Source organism: Labrus mixtus, chromosome 22 (assembly GCF_963584025.1).
Source record: "Labrus mixtus chromosome 22, fLabMix1.1, whole genome shotgun sequence".
Classification (NCBI taxonomy): Eukaryota; Metazoa; Chordata; class Actinopteri; order Labriformes; family Labridae; genus Labrus; species Labrus mixtus.
Window position 1 is genome coordinate 15,818,311 of NC_083633.1, and position 21,928 is coordinate 15,840,238.

A 21,928-nucleotide genomic window follows, 5' to 3' on the forward strand; every position below is an offset into this window, starting at 1 on the left:
TTTGCACCGACTGAGGTCCAAACTGCACATTTTTTTCAGGGAAATAAATCTGATTGGTCGAAAAATATCAGAAATGTGAGTCACGATTTTTCACGGAAGAGTTGGTGGTGGTTCCTGAGGCTAGACGAGTTAAGAACCACTGATTTATACACTCCTTAATCTGATTTATTGTAACCAGATGACAACAAACCAGCTCTTTCTTAAAGGAAACTGAAGAAAGTATCTGATTGAGGGAAGTTTTTGTGATGACTTTTGTGAAGTGTTTAAAGCTGGATTGTTTAAAGGTGTGTTTTATTTTGAAAAGCAGTTTGTAAGCTGGACAGGAAACTGGTTAAAAAAAAAGACCAAAATGTATTATTATTATTATTCTACGTTGATGATGTTTGTGATTTTTTTTTCAAATAGATAATTATATAAAGAAATATTTAATTAAATGGCACATTTTCAAAAAGTGTAATTTTTTGGAGTCAATCGTGGTGACCTTTTGACTTTTTCAGAACGTTACTTTGTCAAAAAAAAAACCTTAATAGGTGCCTGAAGTAACGTTTTTCATTGTTGTGTATATTGTCGTATATATACAATGTTTCAAATGTCTCACCTGTTTCTTAATACATGCTACCTGTGCCTCCTCTTGACCTTGTTCGCCAGGAAGCCGCTGCCCTCTTCGTCTCTGTGCTGTAGTTATCACAGCGCCATCAAGCGACCAGGAGGACAAATTGTTAACAATGCAGTTTCTGTTCATTACATCCATGAAAAACAGCTACTTTTTCCATTAGTATTTTTATTTTGTTTAGGACACCTTAGCTGGAGCCCCTGCTCCGGAAAAAAAAGAAGAACACCTTCGTCGCTGATATATTAAGTCTGAGCTATGGTAAGTGCTTGTGCCTTTAAGCAATGAGAGAGGTTGTTTTATACAGCATTTATATACAGCGTCTATACATACAACATTCATACCAACATGGTTGCAGTGGGCATGCCAGTCCACATACACCCTCCTATTTTTCTTGACTCTTAAAAAAAAGAAATGAAGGGCAGAAAAACAGAGAGAGAAATACATACAGGCATTAACAAGAGATTCCAGAAAGAACCAGTTTCAAGTCCAAAAAGCACAAAAAAAGAGCATGCATATAAATCTTTGGAAAGTGGCTTATGTTTAAAACATATATGGTTTATTCTACATTTTGAGAAGCTACTTTCACCTTGTCCTTTGAATGTAACAACACACACGGGGAGAAGAACAAGGGATGGGATGTGATGAAGAAAATACACCCAGAACTAAATGAACACTGGAGAAGTAAGCACAAGAAATCACAATGTGATAGAAGTCACGGTTGCTTTTATCTCTACCTGGATTGAGTACAATACAAATAGAAACTCAGAGTTCTGTCAGGGAGTGCAGCGTGGTAATATTACACTCTGAATGCTAATCCTAGTACACAGGTAATATCTAGTACATTCTAGTATACCAGTTGTTAAAGGTATTGTAAAACACAAGTTAACCCCTTTGCTGCCTGCTCTACAGGCCAGCTCTCATACAATTCATACAATGGAAAGTTGATCTAACAGTTTTTTTTTTTTTTACATTTTAAAAGTTAGATTAAGTGAGATTGCAAATCTTTTTGGTTAGGAATCACCTCTGAATTTCAAAACCGTTTCTTTAAATGAAATGCTGTGTGTGAGAGCTTCACCATAGTATGCTGGTGTTTTCTAATACTGTTTCACTGACTTTGAAGCAAAAATAATGAATATGATATGATGTGTTTGAGGTCCATGTAAGCAAACCTTTCAAAATGTGGATTACTGACGCTGTTTTCTGTGCGGAGGCAGTGTTGGTAGGGGGGGTCAGTGTTTTGGGGCTGCGGTCAAACACGCACACTTACAAAACTTTCACACACTCATTAACAATCACACACATCCTCGCCGAGGCGCGCGGGACACTTCTTTTTTTTTTTACTTCTTCTACTTCTTCCTGTAGTTGCCGAGCTGGATGGCGGAGCGGTCGAAGACGCAGCGGAAGGTGATTGGCTGGATTTCCCAGTAAGGCACGGGGTTGCTGAACAGGCTGATGCCGGAGTACATGGCCTTCTTGCTGTTGATGCCGGGAGGACAGAAGTCGCCTGTTCCCACTGCAGAAATCTTGTTGGCATGGAGGTAGACCACCTAGAGAGAGGATTTAAATAATGACAAGCTTTGGCCACTGAGTGGAACGTGCATGGCAATAAAATACAGTAGATAGAGAACATAATAATAAGTCATGAAATGAATAATAACAGCTCCAGAGAGCCAGAAAGTTTGTTTTGTCTTCAGGATGTTAAAGTAAAGACAGCGGGTAAAGACTTCCTGCTGATCATACTACAAAATATCTAATTAGTGGCTGAAGCTTGAGAACAAGATCAGCTTTAAATTGCATGAAAATAAAATCACTCAGATTAACCAATAATACACAAGTGTTGAACTGTTTTGAGAAGGTTGGTCCTAAAATTGCAGCACTGCAGCACTAGATACACATAGACAATGGGGGAAAAGTTCCATAAAGTCAATTGGACAGACAATATAATGCCAGATACAAATTCCAAAGCCTAAAGACTATACATGGATGATGTGTTTTTTGATCACGATTTCCTAAATATATTTTGGAGTACTCAAGAATAAAAATGTATTTGAAAAAAATCACAAAAATGGCAAAACAAATATCAGCTCATCAAGTCCCTCTGAGTGTGCTCCCAAAATAAAAACCAAATAGAAAAAACACCTTTACTGCTTTAATTGTGACATATTTTACCTTTTTTTTTAAAGTTCCCATTAAGATTGTTTTCTTTGGTTGTGGTATAGAAACATCCTAAATGTGGAAGTGTTCATTTTTACATTAAGATATTCCTACAGTTAAAACCTACTGTCTTCTGGTATAACATGTAACTAATGTGTTCAAGTCTGTTCCGTACAAAACCTCGAGTTTGCTCAAACTGTGCTCAAAAGCATAAAGGGGAGGATTTCCCGACACTCTAATAAACAGGAAAGTAACAGCATAAAGCTGCTTGGCAGATGTACAATGCCGTGGTTCATTAGAAGTGAGTATAATCCCAATGAATTACAGGAAATTACCTCAAAGAAGGTTTTATGTGGATGGGATTGATGCAACAGTCTGTTAACACTCCCACTTACTTCTAAAAATCTGTATGACAGGCTACCAACACTTCACCCAATAAACAAAGTAAATGGATCCATGTGACGTTTGTTATGGAAGCCGTGGTTGATCTGTAATCGGGCAGAGTGAACCTTAACAAAGCGAATGCAAGAATGCAAGAAAGTAAACTCGAACAGTATGACTTCAATGACACAAAATGAGCTGTTTGAACACACTCTAAGATCTATTAAACTCAAGAAGATATCAAGTGCTGGAACTATAAAGGGTTGCAAAAACAGTCTTCCTTTGATCATGTTGTGCTTTCAAACCTGCACTAAGCTGTAACCCTAAACCGTAACTTTGATGAGTAACAGTTTTGTACCTGGATGTACTTGTGCTCAGACAGACCAGGAGGAACACTACTCAGGGCGTTGTTGTCGAGGTGCAGCTCTCGCAGGTGGGGGACATTAGTCAGCGTGCCATTTTCCACAGAGCTGATCTCATTGTAGCTCAGACCCAGCCTGCGGGGAAAAGCAGAAGGTAGATGAGACGATGTCTATTTGTGTTCCTGGCTCTTTTTTGCAAAATTTCTAATTGTATATTTAAGAAATCAAGACATTGATAGCAATGGTTGTTTTTGGCTGCCAAAAGTATTACGAGCTTATGAGATTATACAAGTTAATGGGAACAGAAACCAGGAATGGAAAGTTTTCTCTTAAACATTCTCTCATGATTCACGGCTCTCTTTGATATGGCATCCTTTCCATCTGAGCAGTGATCTTATAAACACAGGGTCATTTTATTTGCCTTTTGTTTAGCTGTGTGACTGACATATTCAAGCAACTCAATTCAGTACTTCTTTGTTAAAAAAAAAGAACCCATAGGCACTAATATGCATCAGTACACTCTGGGAGTTTCTGCTACACATATAGGCCTGTTTGGTCTTCATCTGTATCCAAGTTGCTAAAAGCTTAGCTTGCGAGCTTGGCAACTAACAACATACCGTAAAACCATAAATTAACCCACCTTAGCTAAAATAATCTCTTGAAATTGAGGGAAATTAAATGCAATGTCACTGTAGTTAACATTTATGGACACAGGGAATTCTGTTCAGCAGTAGTGAGATAGTCTGGCTTCACACACAAAAAGTATATAATTCTCATTACTTGGCCAGGTTCTTCAGGCCCTGAAGGCTGCTACCGGTCAATTTGGTGATCTTGTTTCCATCCAGGTGGAGCTCAGAGAGGGAGCTGGGCAGACCTGAAAACCCACAAAAACACCACAATCTACCTCAATGTCTGACATTATGAAGGCACTTCTACGTAAGAAAGGACAGTTAGCAATTTGCGTCAAAAATGTTACATCCAAAAGATCCTTATTACATGTCTTATTCTGCTAGACATGTCATGTTCCCACCCTGAAAACGGCTGGCTCCAAATGACTTAGAATTAGAAGAGGTTGCATGTCACTGCACTGGAGACTGAAATCTAGGCATGCATTCTTTTGATAGAAGATGATTGTTTTTGGTCTGGCGGGATTCAATTTGGATTAGACCTAATCCTTTTATTAAAGACGTATTTGTGAAAATAGATTTTAGAAGTTTACCTTTGGGGATCTCAGTGATGCCAGTATCTGCAACGCGAATGTAAGAGACTCTCTTCAGGTCAGAGAAAGCACCGGCCTCAATTCCTGCGCTCTTCAGAGGGTTGGACCCGAGCTCTAAAAAGAAAAAAAAAAAAAAAACACAATTGAGGGCGTAGGAAGAAAGAGAGAACAGCAGTAATAGATCTTGGGTTAATTCCTCTCCTGGTGTGTTACGGGAACAGAGAGCTGAGTCATCAGTAAACAAAGTCTTGGGCAAGAGAACTGCTTATATTTGCAAAGCAGTCTTTCTCCCTGCCAGATTCCCTGATTTGTCTCGGCTCATAACTTTAATATCATCGCGTTTTGAATCCACACAGATGACACATTTTAATATGTGGATCAGGAAGTTTAACACGTCTGAGATTAGTTGGAAAAAGTTGCAAGTGCAGCAAAACGCGGGGGAGGAAGACAGATAATCGATGATTCTTTTGCGGGATATGAAACAAAACACATGCTGTATTATAATGAATTAACAGGCTGCCACAGTCCGTTACAAACTGATCACTTCCAGACACTGACTGTGTATAAATCGTCTCAGTGAAATTCCATGAAGACAAGTTTTCCCTGTGGTGTCTTTCTTTCCAAACAAACTCAATCAAATGTACCATTCCCAAGCAATTAACTACTGACTAGGTAACAACAAACAGGATGACAGAATAAAACGACTGTTTGCAAACACACAACCTGCCCCAGGATTCAGTGCAAACACATCATTTCATGATTTAAGTGGATGAACTGGTTTCCTCTTGCCTTGGCAGAGTTGCACTTTCCCCAAAAAACTCTACAATGATCCTCAACTTAGTTCTGTTACTTTTTGATTGATATTGGAATAAAGTTTAAAGAGGAACCAACGTGTAATTTAAAAACAAAATTCTTCATATGTTCACAGTTATCCAACGACAGAGCCTTGTTTGCCGGAATTACAAAAGAAATCCCGCAAAGACTCTGGAAATATGAAATTTAAACGCTTGTTTTCGCTTCGAGGAAAAACATTTTGTACCATTCCTGCTGAACTTGAACCATGTGCATGTGCACAGGCGAACCTCCTGGGATGTGAGCAACGTCTGAATAAATGGTACCATCCAATGTCATACTTTAACCTCTAGTCTAAACCAAATACACATTTGCGTACCCATGACGATGACGCTGGACATGCCCTGGAAGGAGGCCTTCTTGATCTTGGTGATTTCGTTCTCGTGGATGCGCAGCTCCTGCAGGCTCTTGGGCATGTTGGCGGGCATGTCCTTTAGCATGTTCTTGGACAGGTAGAGGCGCTGCAGCTTGGTCAGAGGGCTGAGGGCCTTGGCGTGGATGACGGTGATCTTGTTGTTCACCAGGATCAGAGCCTGTAGGATAGGATACCAGATACCCCGTTTAAGAGCTTTTACCACTTTTTTTTAATAGAATTTGAATTGGTTGTTTGGATTTGAACCTCTGTGACCTCTGGGACCTCTGGGACTCGACCTTATGACTAAGCCACAAGTGCCCTTTTAGCTGGATTAGTAAGGGATTCAACCACCATGACAAAACCCACTGGTTTATCAAAAGTCTTTGTGAAGCCTCGAGTTGGTCATACCAACTGCAGCCATGTTGGTTATCTAGAGCTAAAATGGAAGCGACCCTTCGGCTTGTGGTTGACTCGATGGCTTAAAATGATTAAAAAGAGTGAGTTACAGAGGCCAGAAAGTAGGGGTTTAAACATGTTTATTTCTGCAGTTAAGTTTACAAGTTTAATATGGGGTCTAATTGGAATTGACTCTGTTTTGGGGACAGCCTCTAGTGGCCACTCTCTGAACTGTAGTTTTCGGCAGTTTTGCATTGGCTTCACTCTTCAGCCCAAGAGTTATTTTAATTTCTGTTCTGAAATTTGAAACTCATTTGAAACCCTCCTAAAGCTCAGTTGCCTTATCTGTTTTTTCTTCCACAGAGACTAAACATTCACAGCAACAAATTCCCCACCTGACATCAAAATATGTAACTTCCAGATGATATTCTACAAAAACAAGAATTTTTGAGCAGATGTTAGACACTCCAACCCTGGGCTTCCTTCTGTCAAGATGGAGAGCCAAGTTCAAGCCCACGCTGATACATTTTTTGAAGGTACGTCCTTCCTGCTGTTCCAACCTCATGGAAGCAGACACTGCAATGTGAGGTATGTGGATCACTCCCTGGAGAGGTCAGTTACATTACAGTGGAAACAGCTCCGGCTGTAAGCTAAAGGTATTTATTGCAAGTGGCAAAAACAGGCAGAGGAGTTTTCAGACGTGAGGGTCTGAGGCCTACGGGTTAATACTTTCCGTGCACCTGGTGAGCGGAGATTGATTGTAAAGGTTGGAGGAAAAGGCGGATGATTGGAGGAGGGGGTCGAAGTGGGGTTTATGTTATAAACCACACTTCTCTGGACACTTCAGCACTGACTATGTTTCTCATTTTGTATATTCTCAGAATAAACCAAATCAAAATTAATTAATGATCACATTTTTCCATGTTTGTTCCCTAGTAACCACTCCAAAACAATTGTGCAGTGTCTTGCACCAAGAGCGTTACGTTGCGGAGGAGTTGGAATTAGTTACATAAGACACATTACATAACATTAGTAATAATACACAGATGGAAGGAAAACGTGTCTTACATGAAGTCCTTTCAGATTCTTGAAGTCGTTCTCCTTGATCTCTGTGATCTTGTTGTTCTGCAGGTCCAGCAGGGTGGTGTCAGCTGGGATGTCCCCAGGAACGGACTTCAGACCTGATGTAATAAGTACATATCGTTTTATTAGATGAAGGTTTTCGAGTCTTTGAGGCATACACATCCACCAGAATGATGGATTATGGAGAAGTGGGTTTGAGGTGATGTGGTGACGCTAGGTTAACCACACTCTGACCTCAGCAGGAAATGCATACCGAACCTATTCATCTCAGCGAGTTTGACTTTTGTCAATCCTTTTGAATCGTGTTTGTTGATTTGGTTTGATCGGATCGACACACAGTGAAACACTTTGTCTCAGCATATCAGCTTGTTGAACTGTTTTTTGAAGAGTAACTAAAGATTATTCTAAGGTGCTTTAAACTTTAAGAATTGTTCTGGACTATCAAAACACAAAGAATAAAAATCAGACCTGGATGAGCACAAAAGAGAAACAGATTATAGATAGCTTCACTCTGAAATAACAAAGTCTGCCTTGTCATCCTTGAATGCTACACGTAGTCTCAATGATAGGGTGGAGAATGGATTTCATGGTGACGTTCCAAAGGGACCAAATAAGTTTTTGATGTGCAACCAAGCACGTATGGCCGGAAATGGACCTTGAAACAAATTTCCTTTGGAGAAAGTAAGCGACTGCATACCTGGACACTGAGCTAACGCTTAGTTGTTTTGCTTGGACTTTATCACACCACGTCATGGCTGATGTCAATCAGAAAATGGCTTCTGTCGTGTAAGACTTGCTTTTAAAAAAATAAAGCAAAGACAGCTGGGAGCAATGTTCTCTAGCATCCATAATTTTCATAATGTGCAGTTTTACAGAAAGAGGCGTGGAATAAACTGTTTCACAAAGAAGCTTGCAGTGTTGTATCTTCATGCTGTACGTTTGTCTGATACATTTTGTCCTCAAAGCTTGTGACGACTTCTGTTGAGCTAAACCCAAACATTACTTCCAGCTTCGTTTTCTTCTCAGTCAGCTTTTCCAACTCTGCAGAGGATGACCCACAAACCATCACAGCTGTTTGTGGTCACCACAATCATTACAGCACCGAACTGTCTACCTCCACACTTGAGAACACACTTCTTAGTTTAATTGCTCAGCACTAAACCATTGCGCCATCAATTTTGAATTTTTATTTTGACAATCTTTCTTTTAGGAGCACTCCAAACCTCATGGATATGTAAAAGATTTACTCCAACCAGACCCGGAACACCCATAGCCAATTTAAGGAGTTTGAAATTGGGTATCATTGGTAAGTTAACCATTTTAAGATTTGTCAAAAGAGTCATCGAAAGATTATGATCGTGCATCGTGCCAAAATGAGTTTCCTCAGAGGGTGGCTGGGCTTATCCTTAGAGGTAGAGTGAGGAGTTCAGAGTAGAGCCACAACTCCTTTGCATCGAAAGAAACCAGTTGAGGTGGTTAGGTCTGATTAGGGTGCCTCCTGATGCCTCTCTTTGGAGGTTTTCCAGGCATGTCCAACTTGAAGGAGACTCCGGCATCGAGGGATAATATATCCTGGTAACCCCTCAGAATCCCCAAGAGAGATACTGGGAATTGTTGCTGGGGAGAGGGAAGTCTATAGGTTCGCTAACTGTGCTTGCTACCACCGCTACCCGACCTCAGATGAGCAAAAGAAAATGGATGGAAGATTTGTCAAAAAAATGTATAAGGCATCGTGTTTCAGTTTTATCCTCTGAAATATTTAAAAGCCTCTTTTTTACATTCCTTCTGCCAAACGCCCTTGTTCACTTTAGGGAAATCTAAACTAAGCCACCTGCACCACAGGCCAAAAAAAGCTTTCTGCAACAGAATTACAAAAAAAAACTTGATTATAATGCCATTTGTTACTTTTTAGCTGATAGCCACTTGGCAAGAAATGCACAAGACAAATAGGACATGCCGAAACTACAGTCACTAACAGGCACTCTTATTTAGGGGAAAGTGATTGGGACCCTTGAGTGTATGATTGCTCTGGTATGGCCTCATTTTGAGCATTTCTAACCATTTACAACAGTGTGTATGTAATGATCATCTAAGGCCTGAATGCCTCATGTGATTTGAGTAAGTTTGTTTTAAGGGGGTCATTAAGAAGCTCTGGATTGAAGTGGTATGCACGCCAACAAAGCACAACAACACAATCTCTATTTTAGGATGGCACATCTTCTTTCAGGAAAGCTGCAGAAAGGGCCAGCTGGTATTGACACTTTTAATCTGGGACAAAAGGCTGTAAGGTAAGTTAAGAAATATGTTTATCATCTGTTAAACAGAGTTGGTCCATGTTACTGTTATTGCTCCTGCATGTCACTTTATAAGCTCAAATGTAATTCAGATAGTCCACAAACTTTGGAATGGTTAGCCGACTCTGTCTTGCCCAAGCATACTGTATGTGTGTGTAGATATCAGTGTTATAACTGTGTGTTTTAATATGTGAGTGTGTGTGTTTGTGGACATGCCAGCAGGTCTGGGGAACAGATGGAGGCTCGAGGCCAACACTTCTGATCAAGCCACGGAGCTCCGTCTCCTGGGTAAAGTGCTGCTTGAGACTGGGGCCCCCGCTGCAGGACTGGCTGATGTAATGGAACCGACCGTACCCTGAACATCACTCTCTCCAGCTGCCTGTCGCTCTGACTGTCAAAACCACCTGCCTATCTAGGTCTGTAAACCCTTTTCCATTCCACCGTCAGAACCCTAACCGAAAGTGGTTTGACCCCGTTAGGTCTGCCCACTCCTGCTTTTTTTTCAGAGTTTGTCCTTCAAATGTCTCTGTGAAGTTTCCAAATAACAGCCGAGCCAAAAAGCTATCAAACTGAACTGCGTAGCGAAGCACTTTTTATGTAATAAACAAGAATAAATTAGGTCAGGGGATTTTCTGCGGCGGCTTCTGTGAGATGACTCAGGCTGTTGTTTATGCTGTACATCAGATTAGACAAACAGGACGGATACGCTCCAAACAACAAGGATGACATTTGAGTAAATTGTTGTGACTGTGTGGAATTAAAAAGCAAGCTGGTGATTGTTTCTCAGTCTTGTTGTTGCTTTACATATAGAGACAGATTTTGGAACATTTCAGCTAGTTTGAACTGGAAAGAGTTCAGGACTTTCCTATAAGCAGGCGAACAATTTGCCAAGAAAGGGCAAATAATTTAACTGTTACAGGAATTGAAACAGAACCGACAACATCTGCAAGCATTTAATATATCAACATCGCTGTCATCTTCGCCACAGGATTTCACAATAATGCAAAACATAATATACCCCTCGTCTGACCCCTGTGGTTTGGGTGGACGATGGAGACAGCAGAGCTTGTAAAGTCAGGGACTATTCCTGCTTTAAGCTACCACTACTGTGATTAAAGACAATAAAAGTACAGTAAAACTACTGCACACATCCATCTGACCTCAGCATCTGACCCATCAAAGTTAGCTCTTTTTTCCCCTTTAGAATCAAGGCCAGAACACCAAATGGTGGGAGAAAATGGATGTGGACAAGAAGCTTGTGTATTTCATCTGAATGTATCAATCCAGATCAAGTCATTTTGGGGGTAAATGGCTAAATGTATTGATGTAGATGACTGATGATTGGTCTTGACTCGTTTTTTTTAACTGTTGTTCCTCAAGATTAAAAGCATGCTCTGTTTGAGCCTTTTCCAGTTTTCCAAACTTGTATTTATTGCTTTTTTTTTGTTTGATTTCATTGAGGAATTCCATGTCTTTGGACAATATCTGTAACAAAACAAGACATCTGAAAAATCTTTGTTCCATAGGAAAGTAGGGCAGGCATTTTTATTTAATTCTACGTGCAAAATAATTGATCAATGAATTAAGAAATGAGCTCCAGCCCTCATTATTCAGGTGAAAAATAATAGAAAAAACAAGCAGGACAGGACAACAGTAGATTGGTTTCCATACATAAATATTGATGAGGGCATTTTCAACACATCTTCTTCTAACATGCAATTGTCAGGGTGATTTATTGCTTTAATTAACTTGACATGCATGGATACAACATGGGGTCTTAAATATTTTTTGCCAATGTTTCTTTCAATTCTACCTTTGTGTCTGAGTCCATGTGCAGAGTGAATGTTCAAAGAAAAAGTGTCACCCATTGGGAATAGATCTGAAGTCTTAAAAGTAAGGAAAGAATCCTGAATATGTAGAGAGACTATGTGGGATTAAAAACATTTTAAACCATCAGGGAGATGTGTCTTGTCTTACCCAGGTCAGAGCACTGGATCACACGCAGGTGGCACTGGCATCTGAAGGGGCACTTGGGTCCTTCAGGCATGGGAGGGAGGCCTCTGCCTACGGGGACCTCGTCACCAGATCCCGCCTCATCCTCCATCATGAAGTCTAGGAAGCCAGACTGGCGGAAGGGCAGAGCCCAGCAGGCAGTGACCAGGAGCAGAGAGAGACAGGCTGACCTCATGGTGCCGCTAGCAAGGAGCCTGGAGGACGAGAGGACACAGTTCAAAGGCTTGGGTGGAGAATTTCAAAATAGTCAGTCTATGATTAGCTTTTAAACTGCAATAGTCTGTTTTCTTATTCACTGAGATCCTGCTCAAATTAACGAGAAGAAGAGAAGCATGGGGAGAGAGGACACGTAGCAACAGACACTGATTGAAGTCCAGACAGGCAAAGTCAAAGGTGAGAGGTGAAGGACTGGGGGCTACGAGGTTAAACGCTTGGGTTTTACCTTTTTGGGAGGTTTGTCAATCTAAATAGTCAGTTTAAGGCAGGAGGTGAAAGGTGAGAGCAGGGGTTAGCACAAGAAAAGTACACTCATTGCTTTGCCAGAAGAGACAAGCTGACGGGGTACACAGAGATAATGTCACTCAGAAAAGTGAATACCAAGAGTGAAAATACCAAAGTTAAAATGAGTATCAATCATCTCTGAAAGTTAGAATTCATATCTTCTAAACCGGTGGTTTGAAAGATGATTTGTGCCTCCACCATCCCCAAAGGCTCACTCAAAGCCTTCAATTAATTTAAACTGGTAAGTCACACTATTTGTAGTTTTAAAGTGAATTTTGTAACAATACTGTTTTTCAAAAAAATGTATATTATATAAAAGCACTCAGGTCTGCAGAGTCCAGAACTAAACAATACACACATACATGATCTTAAATACTTTTGCATATCATTATGATTCTCCTTCCCCCTGGAGGATCTTACTGTATTAACACTCTTCTGTGGTTAGGTTCCCCCCCCCCCGCCCCCCGCCTCTGATAACCTGGTCACACCATTGACGTTACAACAACAGGATGAATCCATCCCATGCACACTTGACAACTTATTGACTTTGTTATTGCCAAGAAGTTCCTCTTTCGAAAGAAAACTCAAGTGTTCTGAGGACAAAGTCACCCCAGCAGACGATCGCCCTCCCCTGAACGCCCTGTCCTCACTCAGCATCAGACCTCACATGTTCTCATACGCTCCTCAATACAAAACCATTGTCGATGTGATATGTGTTTGTATGTTAATGTACTACTAACGTCATCACTAAATATCATTCCCCAACATGCATTTTCTTACTTTAATACTTGAACATCTGGATAAATAAAAATAATACACCTCACTGTATTTATAATTTGCTTTTAGCTAGTTATTATGCCAGCTTATCTTTTTCCCTATTTGAGCAATGTACCATATTTCAACATTTACGCTACCTTAAATATCCATATTTTAACCATCATTGTTTTAAACTCTTTAAACAAAGGGGCTTCTATCAGCTTTCCCTTTCAACCATCTATGCTCAACTCCTTGCAAAGCATTTGAAAAGTTGATTTGTTTTAGCATACAACGTTTCTGCAGCTACCTAACAAAGACAACATGTCACTTTAGATGTTACATGAGACTATGTGAATTGTATTTTAATTCTTATTCATATCTTTTTTTAATCTTCCAAAGCATATGTTGTGTAAAATACATATGCATGATTTGCCGTTGAGTCATTAAAGGGTATTTTTGCTGCAATGGGAGCTAGTATGCCTCGTGTAATTGGCTTGTGCAACAGAAAAAAGGAACACCGTTGGCAACTGCAAATACACCATCTGCATTTACTTTTAGAGTCTTGGGATGCATCATGGGAAATTTGATGGCTGCCACCTTATACAACTGCAGGCTATTACTTTTTTTTAATATTCACAAGTAATGCACCACAGAGATCATTTGTTTGCTTCACTAAAGTAGTTCATGTTACATTTGCTGTACCTTGATGATGCTCATGGGGAATCAAGCTTTTACTGCACCTGCGGAGTCACGGGGAGAATCCTGCCGTATGCAGCTCCCTATTTCTGAACACAACCACAGCAGAGATGACACATACACATTCTGTCCAACTGAAACAGTATGGAGATCCACAGAAACTCTCTGACCCGTCACACAGTAACACACACACACACAGACAGTCTGAAAGACCCAGCAATCTGCTTGTCATGTCTTTAGCCAAAAAAATGGCTCTTTCCCTCTTGGTGCCACAATAATTGAAGGGCAGATTTGAGCCACAGCTGCTAACAAATGAGAAGTTGGTCTAGAGCAAACCTTGACCTGAACATCATGACCAGGATCATGAAAGTGACCCAAAACCATCAGTTGGTTTGGACTGAGAGTGGCTTTTGGCTGCTTTATTTGCTATATTTTAGGTGTAAACTAAGCCATACTTTTAGTATCTTGGTGTTTTACTTACACCAGTGCACGGGTTGTTTTGAATAGCTTCATACTGAATCTTTGAGCAAAAGAAATGAAATGTTTACAGCAGTCCTGTGCCTTTGACAGTGAGAAAAGGATGTGCTGTTATAGTGTATATTCAGGTTACGGCAGGTCACAGGATGCAACAGCTCAGAGAGACTCTCGACACAGGCAGTAATTACAGATCCTCGCCACAAGACAGCCGCCACTTTGACACACTGTACAGCATCAGTCCAGTGGTTACAGTGCTTGCATACAGTATGGCCAGGCTTGAAATCACTTCCATTCAGAAGGGAATTGTGTTGGATGGGATCACTCTGCTTTTTTAAATGTCTCTTTTGTGCTCTTGTTCTGTTGCTGTGAAGCGGAAAAACCTGAAATACACTGAAAAGGGGGTGACCTCACAAGTCGGTGCTGTGAGCCTGGAATTGTGTCACACAGTGTTTAATGTCTAGATGCAGTTTTCCGTGCAGACGTTTGCCATTTTGTCTCGCTTAGAAACATGGAGTACTGTACAGGAGGCGTCTGAACAAACCCGGAGGACACGTTGTTCCAGTCCTCTTGAAAGAATGAGTAATCTTGGCCGTGTCAGACTCTCTTATCTGAGCTCAGCTGAAAGCTCAATCCAACAAAAACCTTGTCTACACACTTGGCTGCCGTTAAATGCCGTCATTTTTGGATTGAGGGATGTAAAGAACTCCTCAGTCAAGAAGTGCATGTTGATATCTTGGATGGGTTTTTATTTCAGGTTAAAAGCCAGATGGGTTGTGCTTATCTTGTGATGCATTAATTACCTATAGTGGAAAGTATCTCATAGTCGATTTATCACTTTTCTTAGAGGTACTGGCTTGTGAACTCCTCCCATCTGGCTCTTTCTGCAGACTGGAACATTCAGAACTATCTACAAAGTCGTTTGTACCAAAGCTGCCACACAAACACAACAGGGGCTTCCCTGCTGATTACTGAACCTTATCTCCCTACTTTGACCCATGGCTACAAGCACATAAACAGATATACATCCACATGTGCACTGGTGCAGGGTTTCAGACTGCCCTCCATATGGCCTGCCATCAATCCATCAACCTTTACCCGTAAAGGTTTCGGCAACTTTTAATGCAAGCCAGACAGGCCAAAAGGGAAAAAAAAGAAAGAGAGTGATCTCAAACTAAGTTCCACCAGAATTTAACGGCTTCAGTTTTATTGCAAGACAAGAATTACTGCTACTTTGTGAGTCATAATAAAGTCCATGACTGGCTTGTTGATGAAGAGACAAAACTCAGATTTTGAAACCCAGGAAAAAGGAATAGAAAAGATTTTAAGGGATTAATGTTTGGGACATTGACGATTTGCGGCAGGATAAACAACTACAAGTGCTATTAATATAATCAGATTAAGGGGCTTTTGGATTTGGAGACGCCGGGTTATAGAAATGTATTGTCACGATCCAACATTTAGAGTGGTTAATTTATTGGGAGGAAATCAAAAAGATCTAACTGAGAACACAAAGGTCACTCGAAACTCAAAACAAGGAATCAGGGTTAGGCTGCAATCTGTTTTTAAAAGTTGAACTTTAAACTTTTTTTTGCATTTGCAAAGGCAGCATGAACGCCTGAAGACGATGCATTAATGAACCTGTTTTGCCCCAGGTGTTGGTTCTTTCATTACCAGTCTGCTCAGACGTGTCCACAAGCCCTGCTGGACGGCCTGCTCAGGAAAGATGCCCCCGCCTCCACACAGACCAAAAGAATCTACTGAACATGCTGCACAGCACTCCTCAAGCAGCACACTTGTGCATGAGCATGCTATAACCCAGAGGGCTGTCAACAGAACATGCCGGAACACGACTTGATAATGAAAACTCTACACCTGGCGCTGTCAGCATGTCTAATCCATTTAAGATCCAAACTTACGGGGGTAAAAAAGGTATTCGTCTTATCATTAATATTCTCAAAGAGGAATCCAAGTGATCACACCCAGCTGGAAATCCAACTTTGATGTTACAAAAGGTTTAGTGCCCTGCAGCTTTGGAAACATGCTCTGACTTTATATCAACTTCAAACAAACCTTCTTTTAAAATATTGATTTCGGGAATTGGATATACTTACTAGCGTAGTAAACATTTGCTTATTTTTGCTTTATGATTATGATTCTCTCTGAACTTATATTCACAGGGTTTCAGTTTAGTGTTGCACCATCACATCGTATTAAGGCTGTATGCCAGATTAGAAGATGAAAATGGGACAGGCTTTATCCACAAGAACTGGACCGGCACTAATGTGGCAAAATTGGTACCCAAACATGTTTCCTGCTAGTAAGACGTTTAAGGACCATGCTGGACTGATTTTCACTGTGGGAAACTTCAAAACAAATGCGAAATGTGACGCACATGGAAAACAAAAGAGGTCAGCGAGCGCAAAACAGAAGATGAACTTCCTCAGAGCTGAAGGCACAGCGTGTCCCCGTCTAGTGCAGGGGTTAACGCTGGAGATAGGTGCATCTGCACGTATGGGACTAAGGCGGGTATAGAAAAAATGTATCACTAAGTAAGAACAAACAGCTGTGAGAAATGTTTCAAAGGCTGTGTCACAGAGAAGGGCAAATGGTACTCAAACGCCAGCGTCTTGTCTTGTGTATCTGAAACCTGCGATCCATCACCCTGTGCATGACTGAGAGAAAAGGGAGAAAGGTTGACATTTCCTGTGGCGGCGCCGGCATCCTTGTCAATTCTCCTGTGTCCCTCTTTTGTCTCATCTCTTCCCATCTTTCTTCCCCTCCTACCACTTTCCCCTAAGTCTGGCCCCAGCATTACTAATGATTCCCAGACAGGAAGGAGCAAAGCTCGCATGAGGGAGTAAAGTAATGTTCCCTCTACTGTTTTGTCACTTTCTTCCCTTTGTCAGTGCCTCTCATTGAAACTTTCAGACATAGAAAATCAATGAGATCCTCGTTGAGTGATTACCATATCAAGCGAACTCATCAAATCTTTCCCTGCAAGTTCTGCAGAATGAATGAAACAGACTCGGGCATTAAACACGTTGGCGTCTGGATTTAAATCAAACCACGTTGCAATGAAGGAACCAATATAACGCAGACACTGACTACCATCCCACCATTCAAGGGTGTCTGCTACCTCCCCCATCCTTTCTAACTCTCCGCAGACCTGCTTCTGAGCCTCTGTCGGCAATGAATCACTGGAAGGTATTTACAAGGCCACAGGACATTTGAAACACGTGTGGCCCTTTTAACCTATCAGAAAATGAATCTGAGTTCCCCTCCCAGAACACATGCTCAGGCGAACTGTAGCATGATCAATAATGAAGCTAAAATGCAAGTTTCCTGTCGTTGAGATGTGGTGAGGGGCTATTGGTCATCAGCATGACATTTCAGGGGATTTTTTTGAGTAAGAACATGTGTATCTGAAAATATGCAAAGATGCAGCCAATAAACAATTTCAGAGCCAAAGTGGTCTTGTTACAACACTTAGACTGTATCAGTCTTGTTGGGAAAAGAGCCGTCCACACTCCCACGTGTGTCCGTATGAGAGGTTTTTCAGCTTCAATAATTCTCAGGGCACTTTTTCCTGACCACCACAATCAGTATAATTTCTTTTAAAAGAAATAACTGTCACATAAAGATCATTCGAGGTGATGGCCATCGTTGAGTTGTAGCATGAGAAAGCCACCAAGTGGTTAAACCGCATTTCAGCTGTTCCATGAGAAGAGCTGTCGGCCTGCCATCAACCTCAGACCCATTATCAACAGTCTGTGCTGCACAGACGTGGACGAACTGCCCAACCTCTCCCTTTCTTCTCTTTCCATCTTCTCCTCCTCTCTTTTTGTGCTCTTGCCTTCCTTCCTTCCTTCCTCAGAGTTTCTCCCATCGCTTATGGTATTTTCTTTCTCCGTCTGACCCTTAAAGCTTTGGCAAGAAAGACTGACATGTGGAACTTTCTGGTATTCCAGGGAGCGAAGAAAGGAGGAAAAAAAAAAAAAAAAGACTCCATGGCTGATGTCCATTTAATTTCATTGTTCTTGTGCTCTATTCGACCTAGACAGTTGAAGTCCAGATGGAAAAAATGCGGCCCCTGAGTGCAAATCTGGGCCTTGTCCCTTCCAAACATTCACGCACTCATTCCTGGTTCAAATGCAAAACATCTGCTCAGCTCCACTCTTAAATAAGAACTTGTATGGAACTTTTATTTCTCCTGACTTTACTTTCTGCCTCGTTCAGCCTCCATTGCAATTGGTGCCACTTTTCATTCTATTTTGTTTGTCTCAGTTTTTCCCTTGATAGTTTCACTTCAATTCTTTTAATGCAGTTCAGTGCAGCCGAGCCTTATTAGCCTCTTTTTTTCCTTGCTGGCAAAAAGGATGTAATGAGCGAGCTAAAGTTGTGTGGTGGCTTGTCTGGAAGCTTCAGACCCCTCTTTGATAGAGGAAGCTGTACCATTACGGGATTAATGGCACTGTGCGTTGCCAGGTACGGCTTCTTTCTTTTCTTTTTTTTTCCATCTCCTCTTCAAAGCCTCTAACTTTAAGTTGCCCCTAGCAATTTGGGTTGCTGTTCTGTTCTTGTGAAAACACAACAGCGAACACCACGGTGGGCAGAGGGAGGCTTACTGAGAAGAAACAGGGCTGTGAAGCAGACAGATAAGAGATTGGGGTTAAAATGGTCTGCTTGCTTTCTTAAGTGAGCTGCTGAAATGGTATGTGTAAGAAGCAGAAGAAACAACTTTTCCCAAATTAAAGTCTTGACAGGCAAAATAAAGGGCTGAATAAACACAAAGGAATCCTGATTGTTGTTTTGACCCCCCCCCCCCCCCCCCCCCCCCCCTCATTTGCTTACAGACTGCCCAAATGCCACAGGGACAGGAAACAAGAGAAAATGAGAATAAAAGAGAGTTAAACAAAGAGAGAACAAGAACAAATCAATGCAACCAATCGTCTTTTCCACTGACGTTAGCAAATTATGACAAATGAAAGAAGCAAACAATTTTAGAAGATAATTTTCTGCCTTTCACTTCATTCAACCCTCTCCTCTTGTAAACATTAAAACACATATTCACTTTGACAAAACTACAACAAATACTCAAAATAATGGCTTGGGGATTGCTCATCCATATGGGTTACAAGGAAACAAGGTTCCCAGTTCAAAGAATGCAACAAATAAAGAAAAATGGGGCTTAAATCATAAACTGAGCAGGGCAGAAATCATCACATATCACCCAGTGGTGGATCAATTTTGAATTAAATGATGGGCAAGGAGAATATGTTTTTCTGGCAGAGGAGTGAGGTACCAGCATCAACTCCAGTACCACACCCCCTTCTCCAGTCGCTGCTGCTCTCTCTTATCCCTGGAAATGATTAAAGTCTCTCATCACAAAGCCAAGAGAGCCGTGGGAACAAGACCTGGCAACATATCCGGGATATTTCACACAACACACAAATGCACAAAAAAAATAACTGATTAAAACGTGCTCAAATTAAATTTTAACACATGCACACACATATGCAGGGATCTAACTGTAAAGCAGAATTTAAAAAAAAAAAAAAAAAAATCCAGCAGGGAGCATGTGTGTAAAATAACATCATCTGCAAATAATCTGACTTTCCATGCTTAAAGTCCAGCAAAACCCAAGCCACTATCAAGACTGCTCTCTAACTCTGAAACATTAGTCCACAATGAAACCTAACTCCTCATTCTTATTCTCATTTCACCTATTCTTACACTCATTTAGCTTCCATCAGACTTAAAGGATTTACCTACCTGTTCTCAGTAGAAGCAAGGCAAAGAGAGTGGAAGTTGACGAGGTGAGCTTGACTCCCAAAAATCCAGTCGAGTGGGGGGGATGAGACTGTGAAGTGGCTGCGAGGGCCTGTGTGGTAATTGGACTCGGAGCGCGTGTAGCCAAGATCAAGCAGGTGTGCTCTGTCACAACAAGGGGAGGAGAGAGAAGGAGAGAGAAAGGGAGACAGAGGGGAGAGAGATAGAGCGAGGGAGGGGTCCGACTTGCCAAGCTCCTCACTGGACCGAAACAATTGGTGGAGAACTTGCCCCGCTCTTGCTGCGTGCACCAAAAACAGCTGGAAATGGAGAAGGAGGAAGAGAGGGGGGGGGGGGGAAGGGTAGTGAGTGAGGCAGCAGGAAAATGGAGACAGGGAACGGAGCGATGAGAGAAAAGAAGAAAAAAGGGACGGAGAAGAAGAAGAAGCAGAAGAAGAAGAAGAAGAAGAAGAGAGGCAATAAGCAGTGATTGGTCTGGCAGCCTTCCTCACTGTGACATCTGGTAATGATAGGCCCTGTGTGGAGCTTATGAGAAAACGCTGCACACAAACTCCCTTTCACCTTCTTTCACACTCTCTCTGTCATTCATCCTCATTCAGGCTCCATACTGACGGCCCCAAGGCAAAAACAAAGGTGCCACACACAAACACACACACAAACACACACATACTTTAGTCCCATCTATTCAGTGTCGCACCTCCCCCCAGTAAACTGCCTTTTCTTTTTAACCCCAAATCTTGATTAGGTTTGTTTGGGTTTCCTTAATGGACTTTTGGGTCTAATAGCCAAAAAACAGGAGGTTGGGGGGAGGGGGACACTTTGGGGCACTATGTGGGAGGTAGAACGATCCCATGTATAGTCCTTATGGACTTTTTTTCAACCCCCTCACCACCAAACAACACTATATGATATTGGGCAATTTCGCCAATCACAGAATACCCTCACTTGCATTTTTCTTCACATTTATTGTCCACGTTTCTAAAATGCTTGCGTTCGATGACGCATGCTCACAGAAACTACCGTACAATATGGTCGTGGTCGGGGGAGACTGCTGTTGTCTTCTTCACAATGGCAATAACAACATGTGTTATTAAGCGGGCAGAATATATTTTGTCCACTACCTTAGCGTCGCGTATCTGCTAATAATAATGAATAATGATATGGGAATCCATACCTCCAGACTCTTCTGGAGATTCACAAAAGTTATTGGGTTTAATCCCCTTGGAGCCATGAATGCATGTACCAAACTTTGCCCCAATTCATTCAGTAGATTTTGAGATATTCACTAGTTTATGAAAGACTATGGGCTTTGGGTGAAGGTATCATTTCCTGCATTGGCATTGATACGATCAGAATCAAGCGATATGGATGCTTTAAAAAATCAATGCATTATTTTCAATTACTAAGGAGCTTTACATGTTGACTGAACTTTCTGGAAGGGGTGTCACTTTACCCGAAGTGAACCAGACCTCCCCCTCTCACCCTGACTGGAAGGAGTTGTGGTGTTTAGAGAGACTGTGTCATGCTTGTTCAGGAAGGTCACATGTTTAGCTTCTGCATTCGTCTCCATGAGCTGCCATGTGTTCGGTTGGCAAGAGCGTCTAAAGACTCTGTTTGCTTCCTCGTTGGACTTCATCCTATACGTCACAGAAGTTGCGATTGATCATTGCCTGGAATTGATGATTTATGGGTAAAACTTTGAGTAATCGTTATCATTGTGTAATTTAAGACTTAGTTCCACTTTACCGCTTATGAATGCTAAAATTTCCATATTATTCAGCAGTCCTAGAAATGTGTCACAAACTGATGTTACTGGAGGTGGATTTCTAAATAAGATGACACATTAAAGAGGTCTTACACATTTACCAATAGTTTTCAGAGATCAAATCCTTGTTTGCTCCTTTTATTCAGCTCCTGATTTTGTTAATGCTTCAACCAAAAGAAACACATAAGAAAGACTGCCAAGGGTACTGATTGGTCTAGTGG

General features: G+C 41.3%; 1 protein-coding gene across 1 annotated transcript; it reads right to left on the reverse strand.

Moving 5' to 3' along the window:
* Window positions 1-904: 904 nt before the first annotated feature.
* dcn (decorin) lies at window positions 905-20,185 on the reverse strand. The gene is made up of 8 exons (XM_061029809.1): window positions 19,925-20,185; window positions 11,687-11,916; window positions 7,401-7,513; window positions 5,901-6,114; window positions 4,730-4,843; window positions 4,291-4,384; window positions 3,507-3,645; window positions 905-2,160 (listed from the first exon to the last, which is right to left on the reverse strand). The coding sequence occupies exons 2-8, from the start codon at window positions 11,895-11,897 to the stop codon at window positions 1,960-1,962; spliced, it is 1,086 nt and encodes a 361-aa protein (XP_060885792.1). The 5' UTR covers window positions 11,898-11,916; window positions 19,925-20,185; the 3' UTR covers window positions 905-1,959.
* Window positions 20,186-21,928: the final 1,743 nt, after the last annotated feature.

What these genes read in the sequence shown, in the direction of transcription:
- dcn (XM_061029809.1), bottom strand. Translation starts at nt 11,897, where the DNA reads ATGAGGTCAGCCTGTCTCTCTCTGCTCCTGGTCACTGCCTGCTGGGCT. An exon ending in GGCCTGAAGAACCTGGCCAA is followed by an intron (nt 3,646 to 4,290) that starts GTAATGAGAATT and finishes TTTTCCCCGCAG; the next exon opens with GCTGGGTCTGAGCTACAATG. An exon ending in CTGAGCACAAGTACATCCAG is followed by an intron (nt 2,161 to 3,506) that starts GTACAAAACTGT and finishes TCCTCTCTCTAG; the next exon opens with GTGGTCTACCTCCATGCCAA.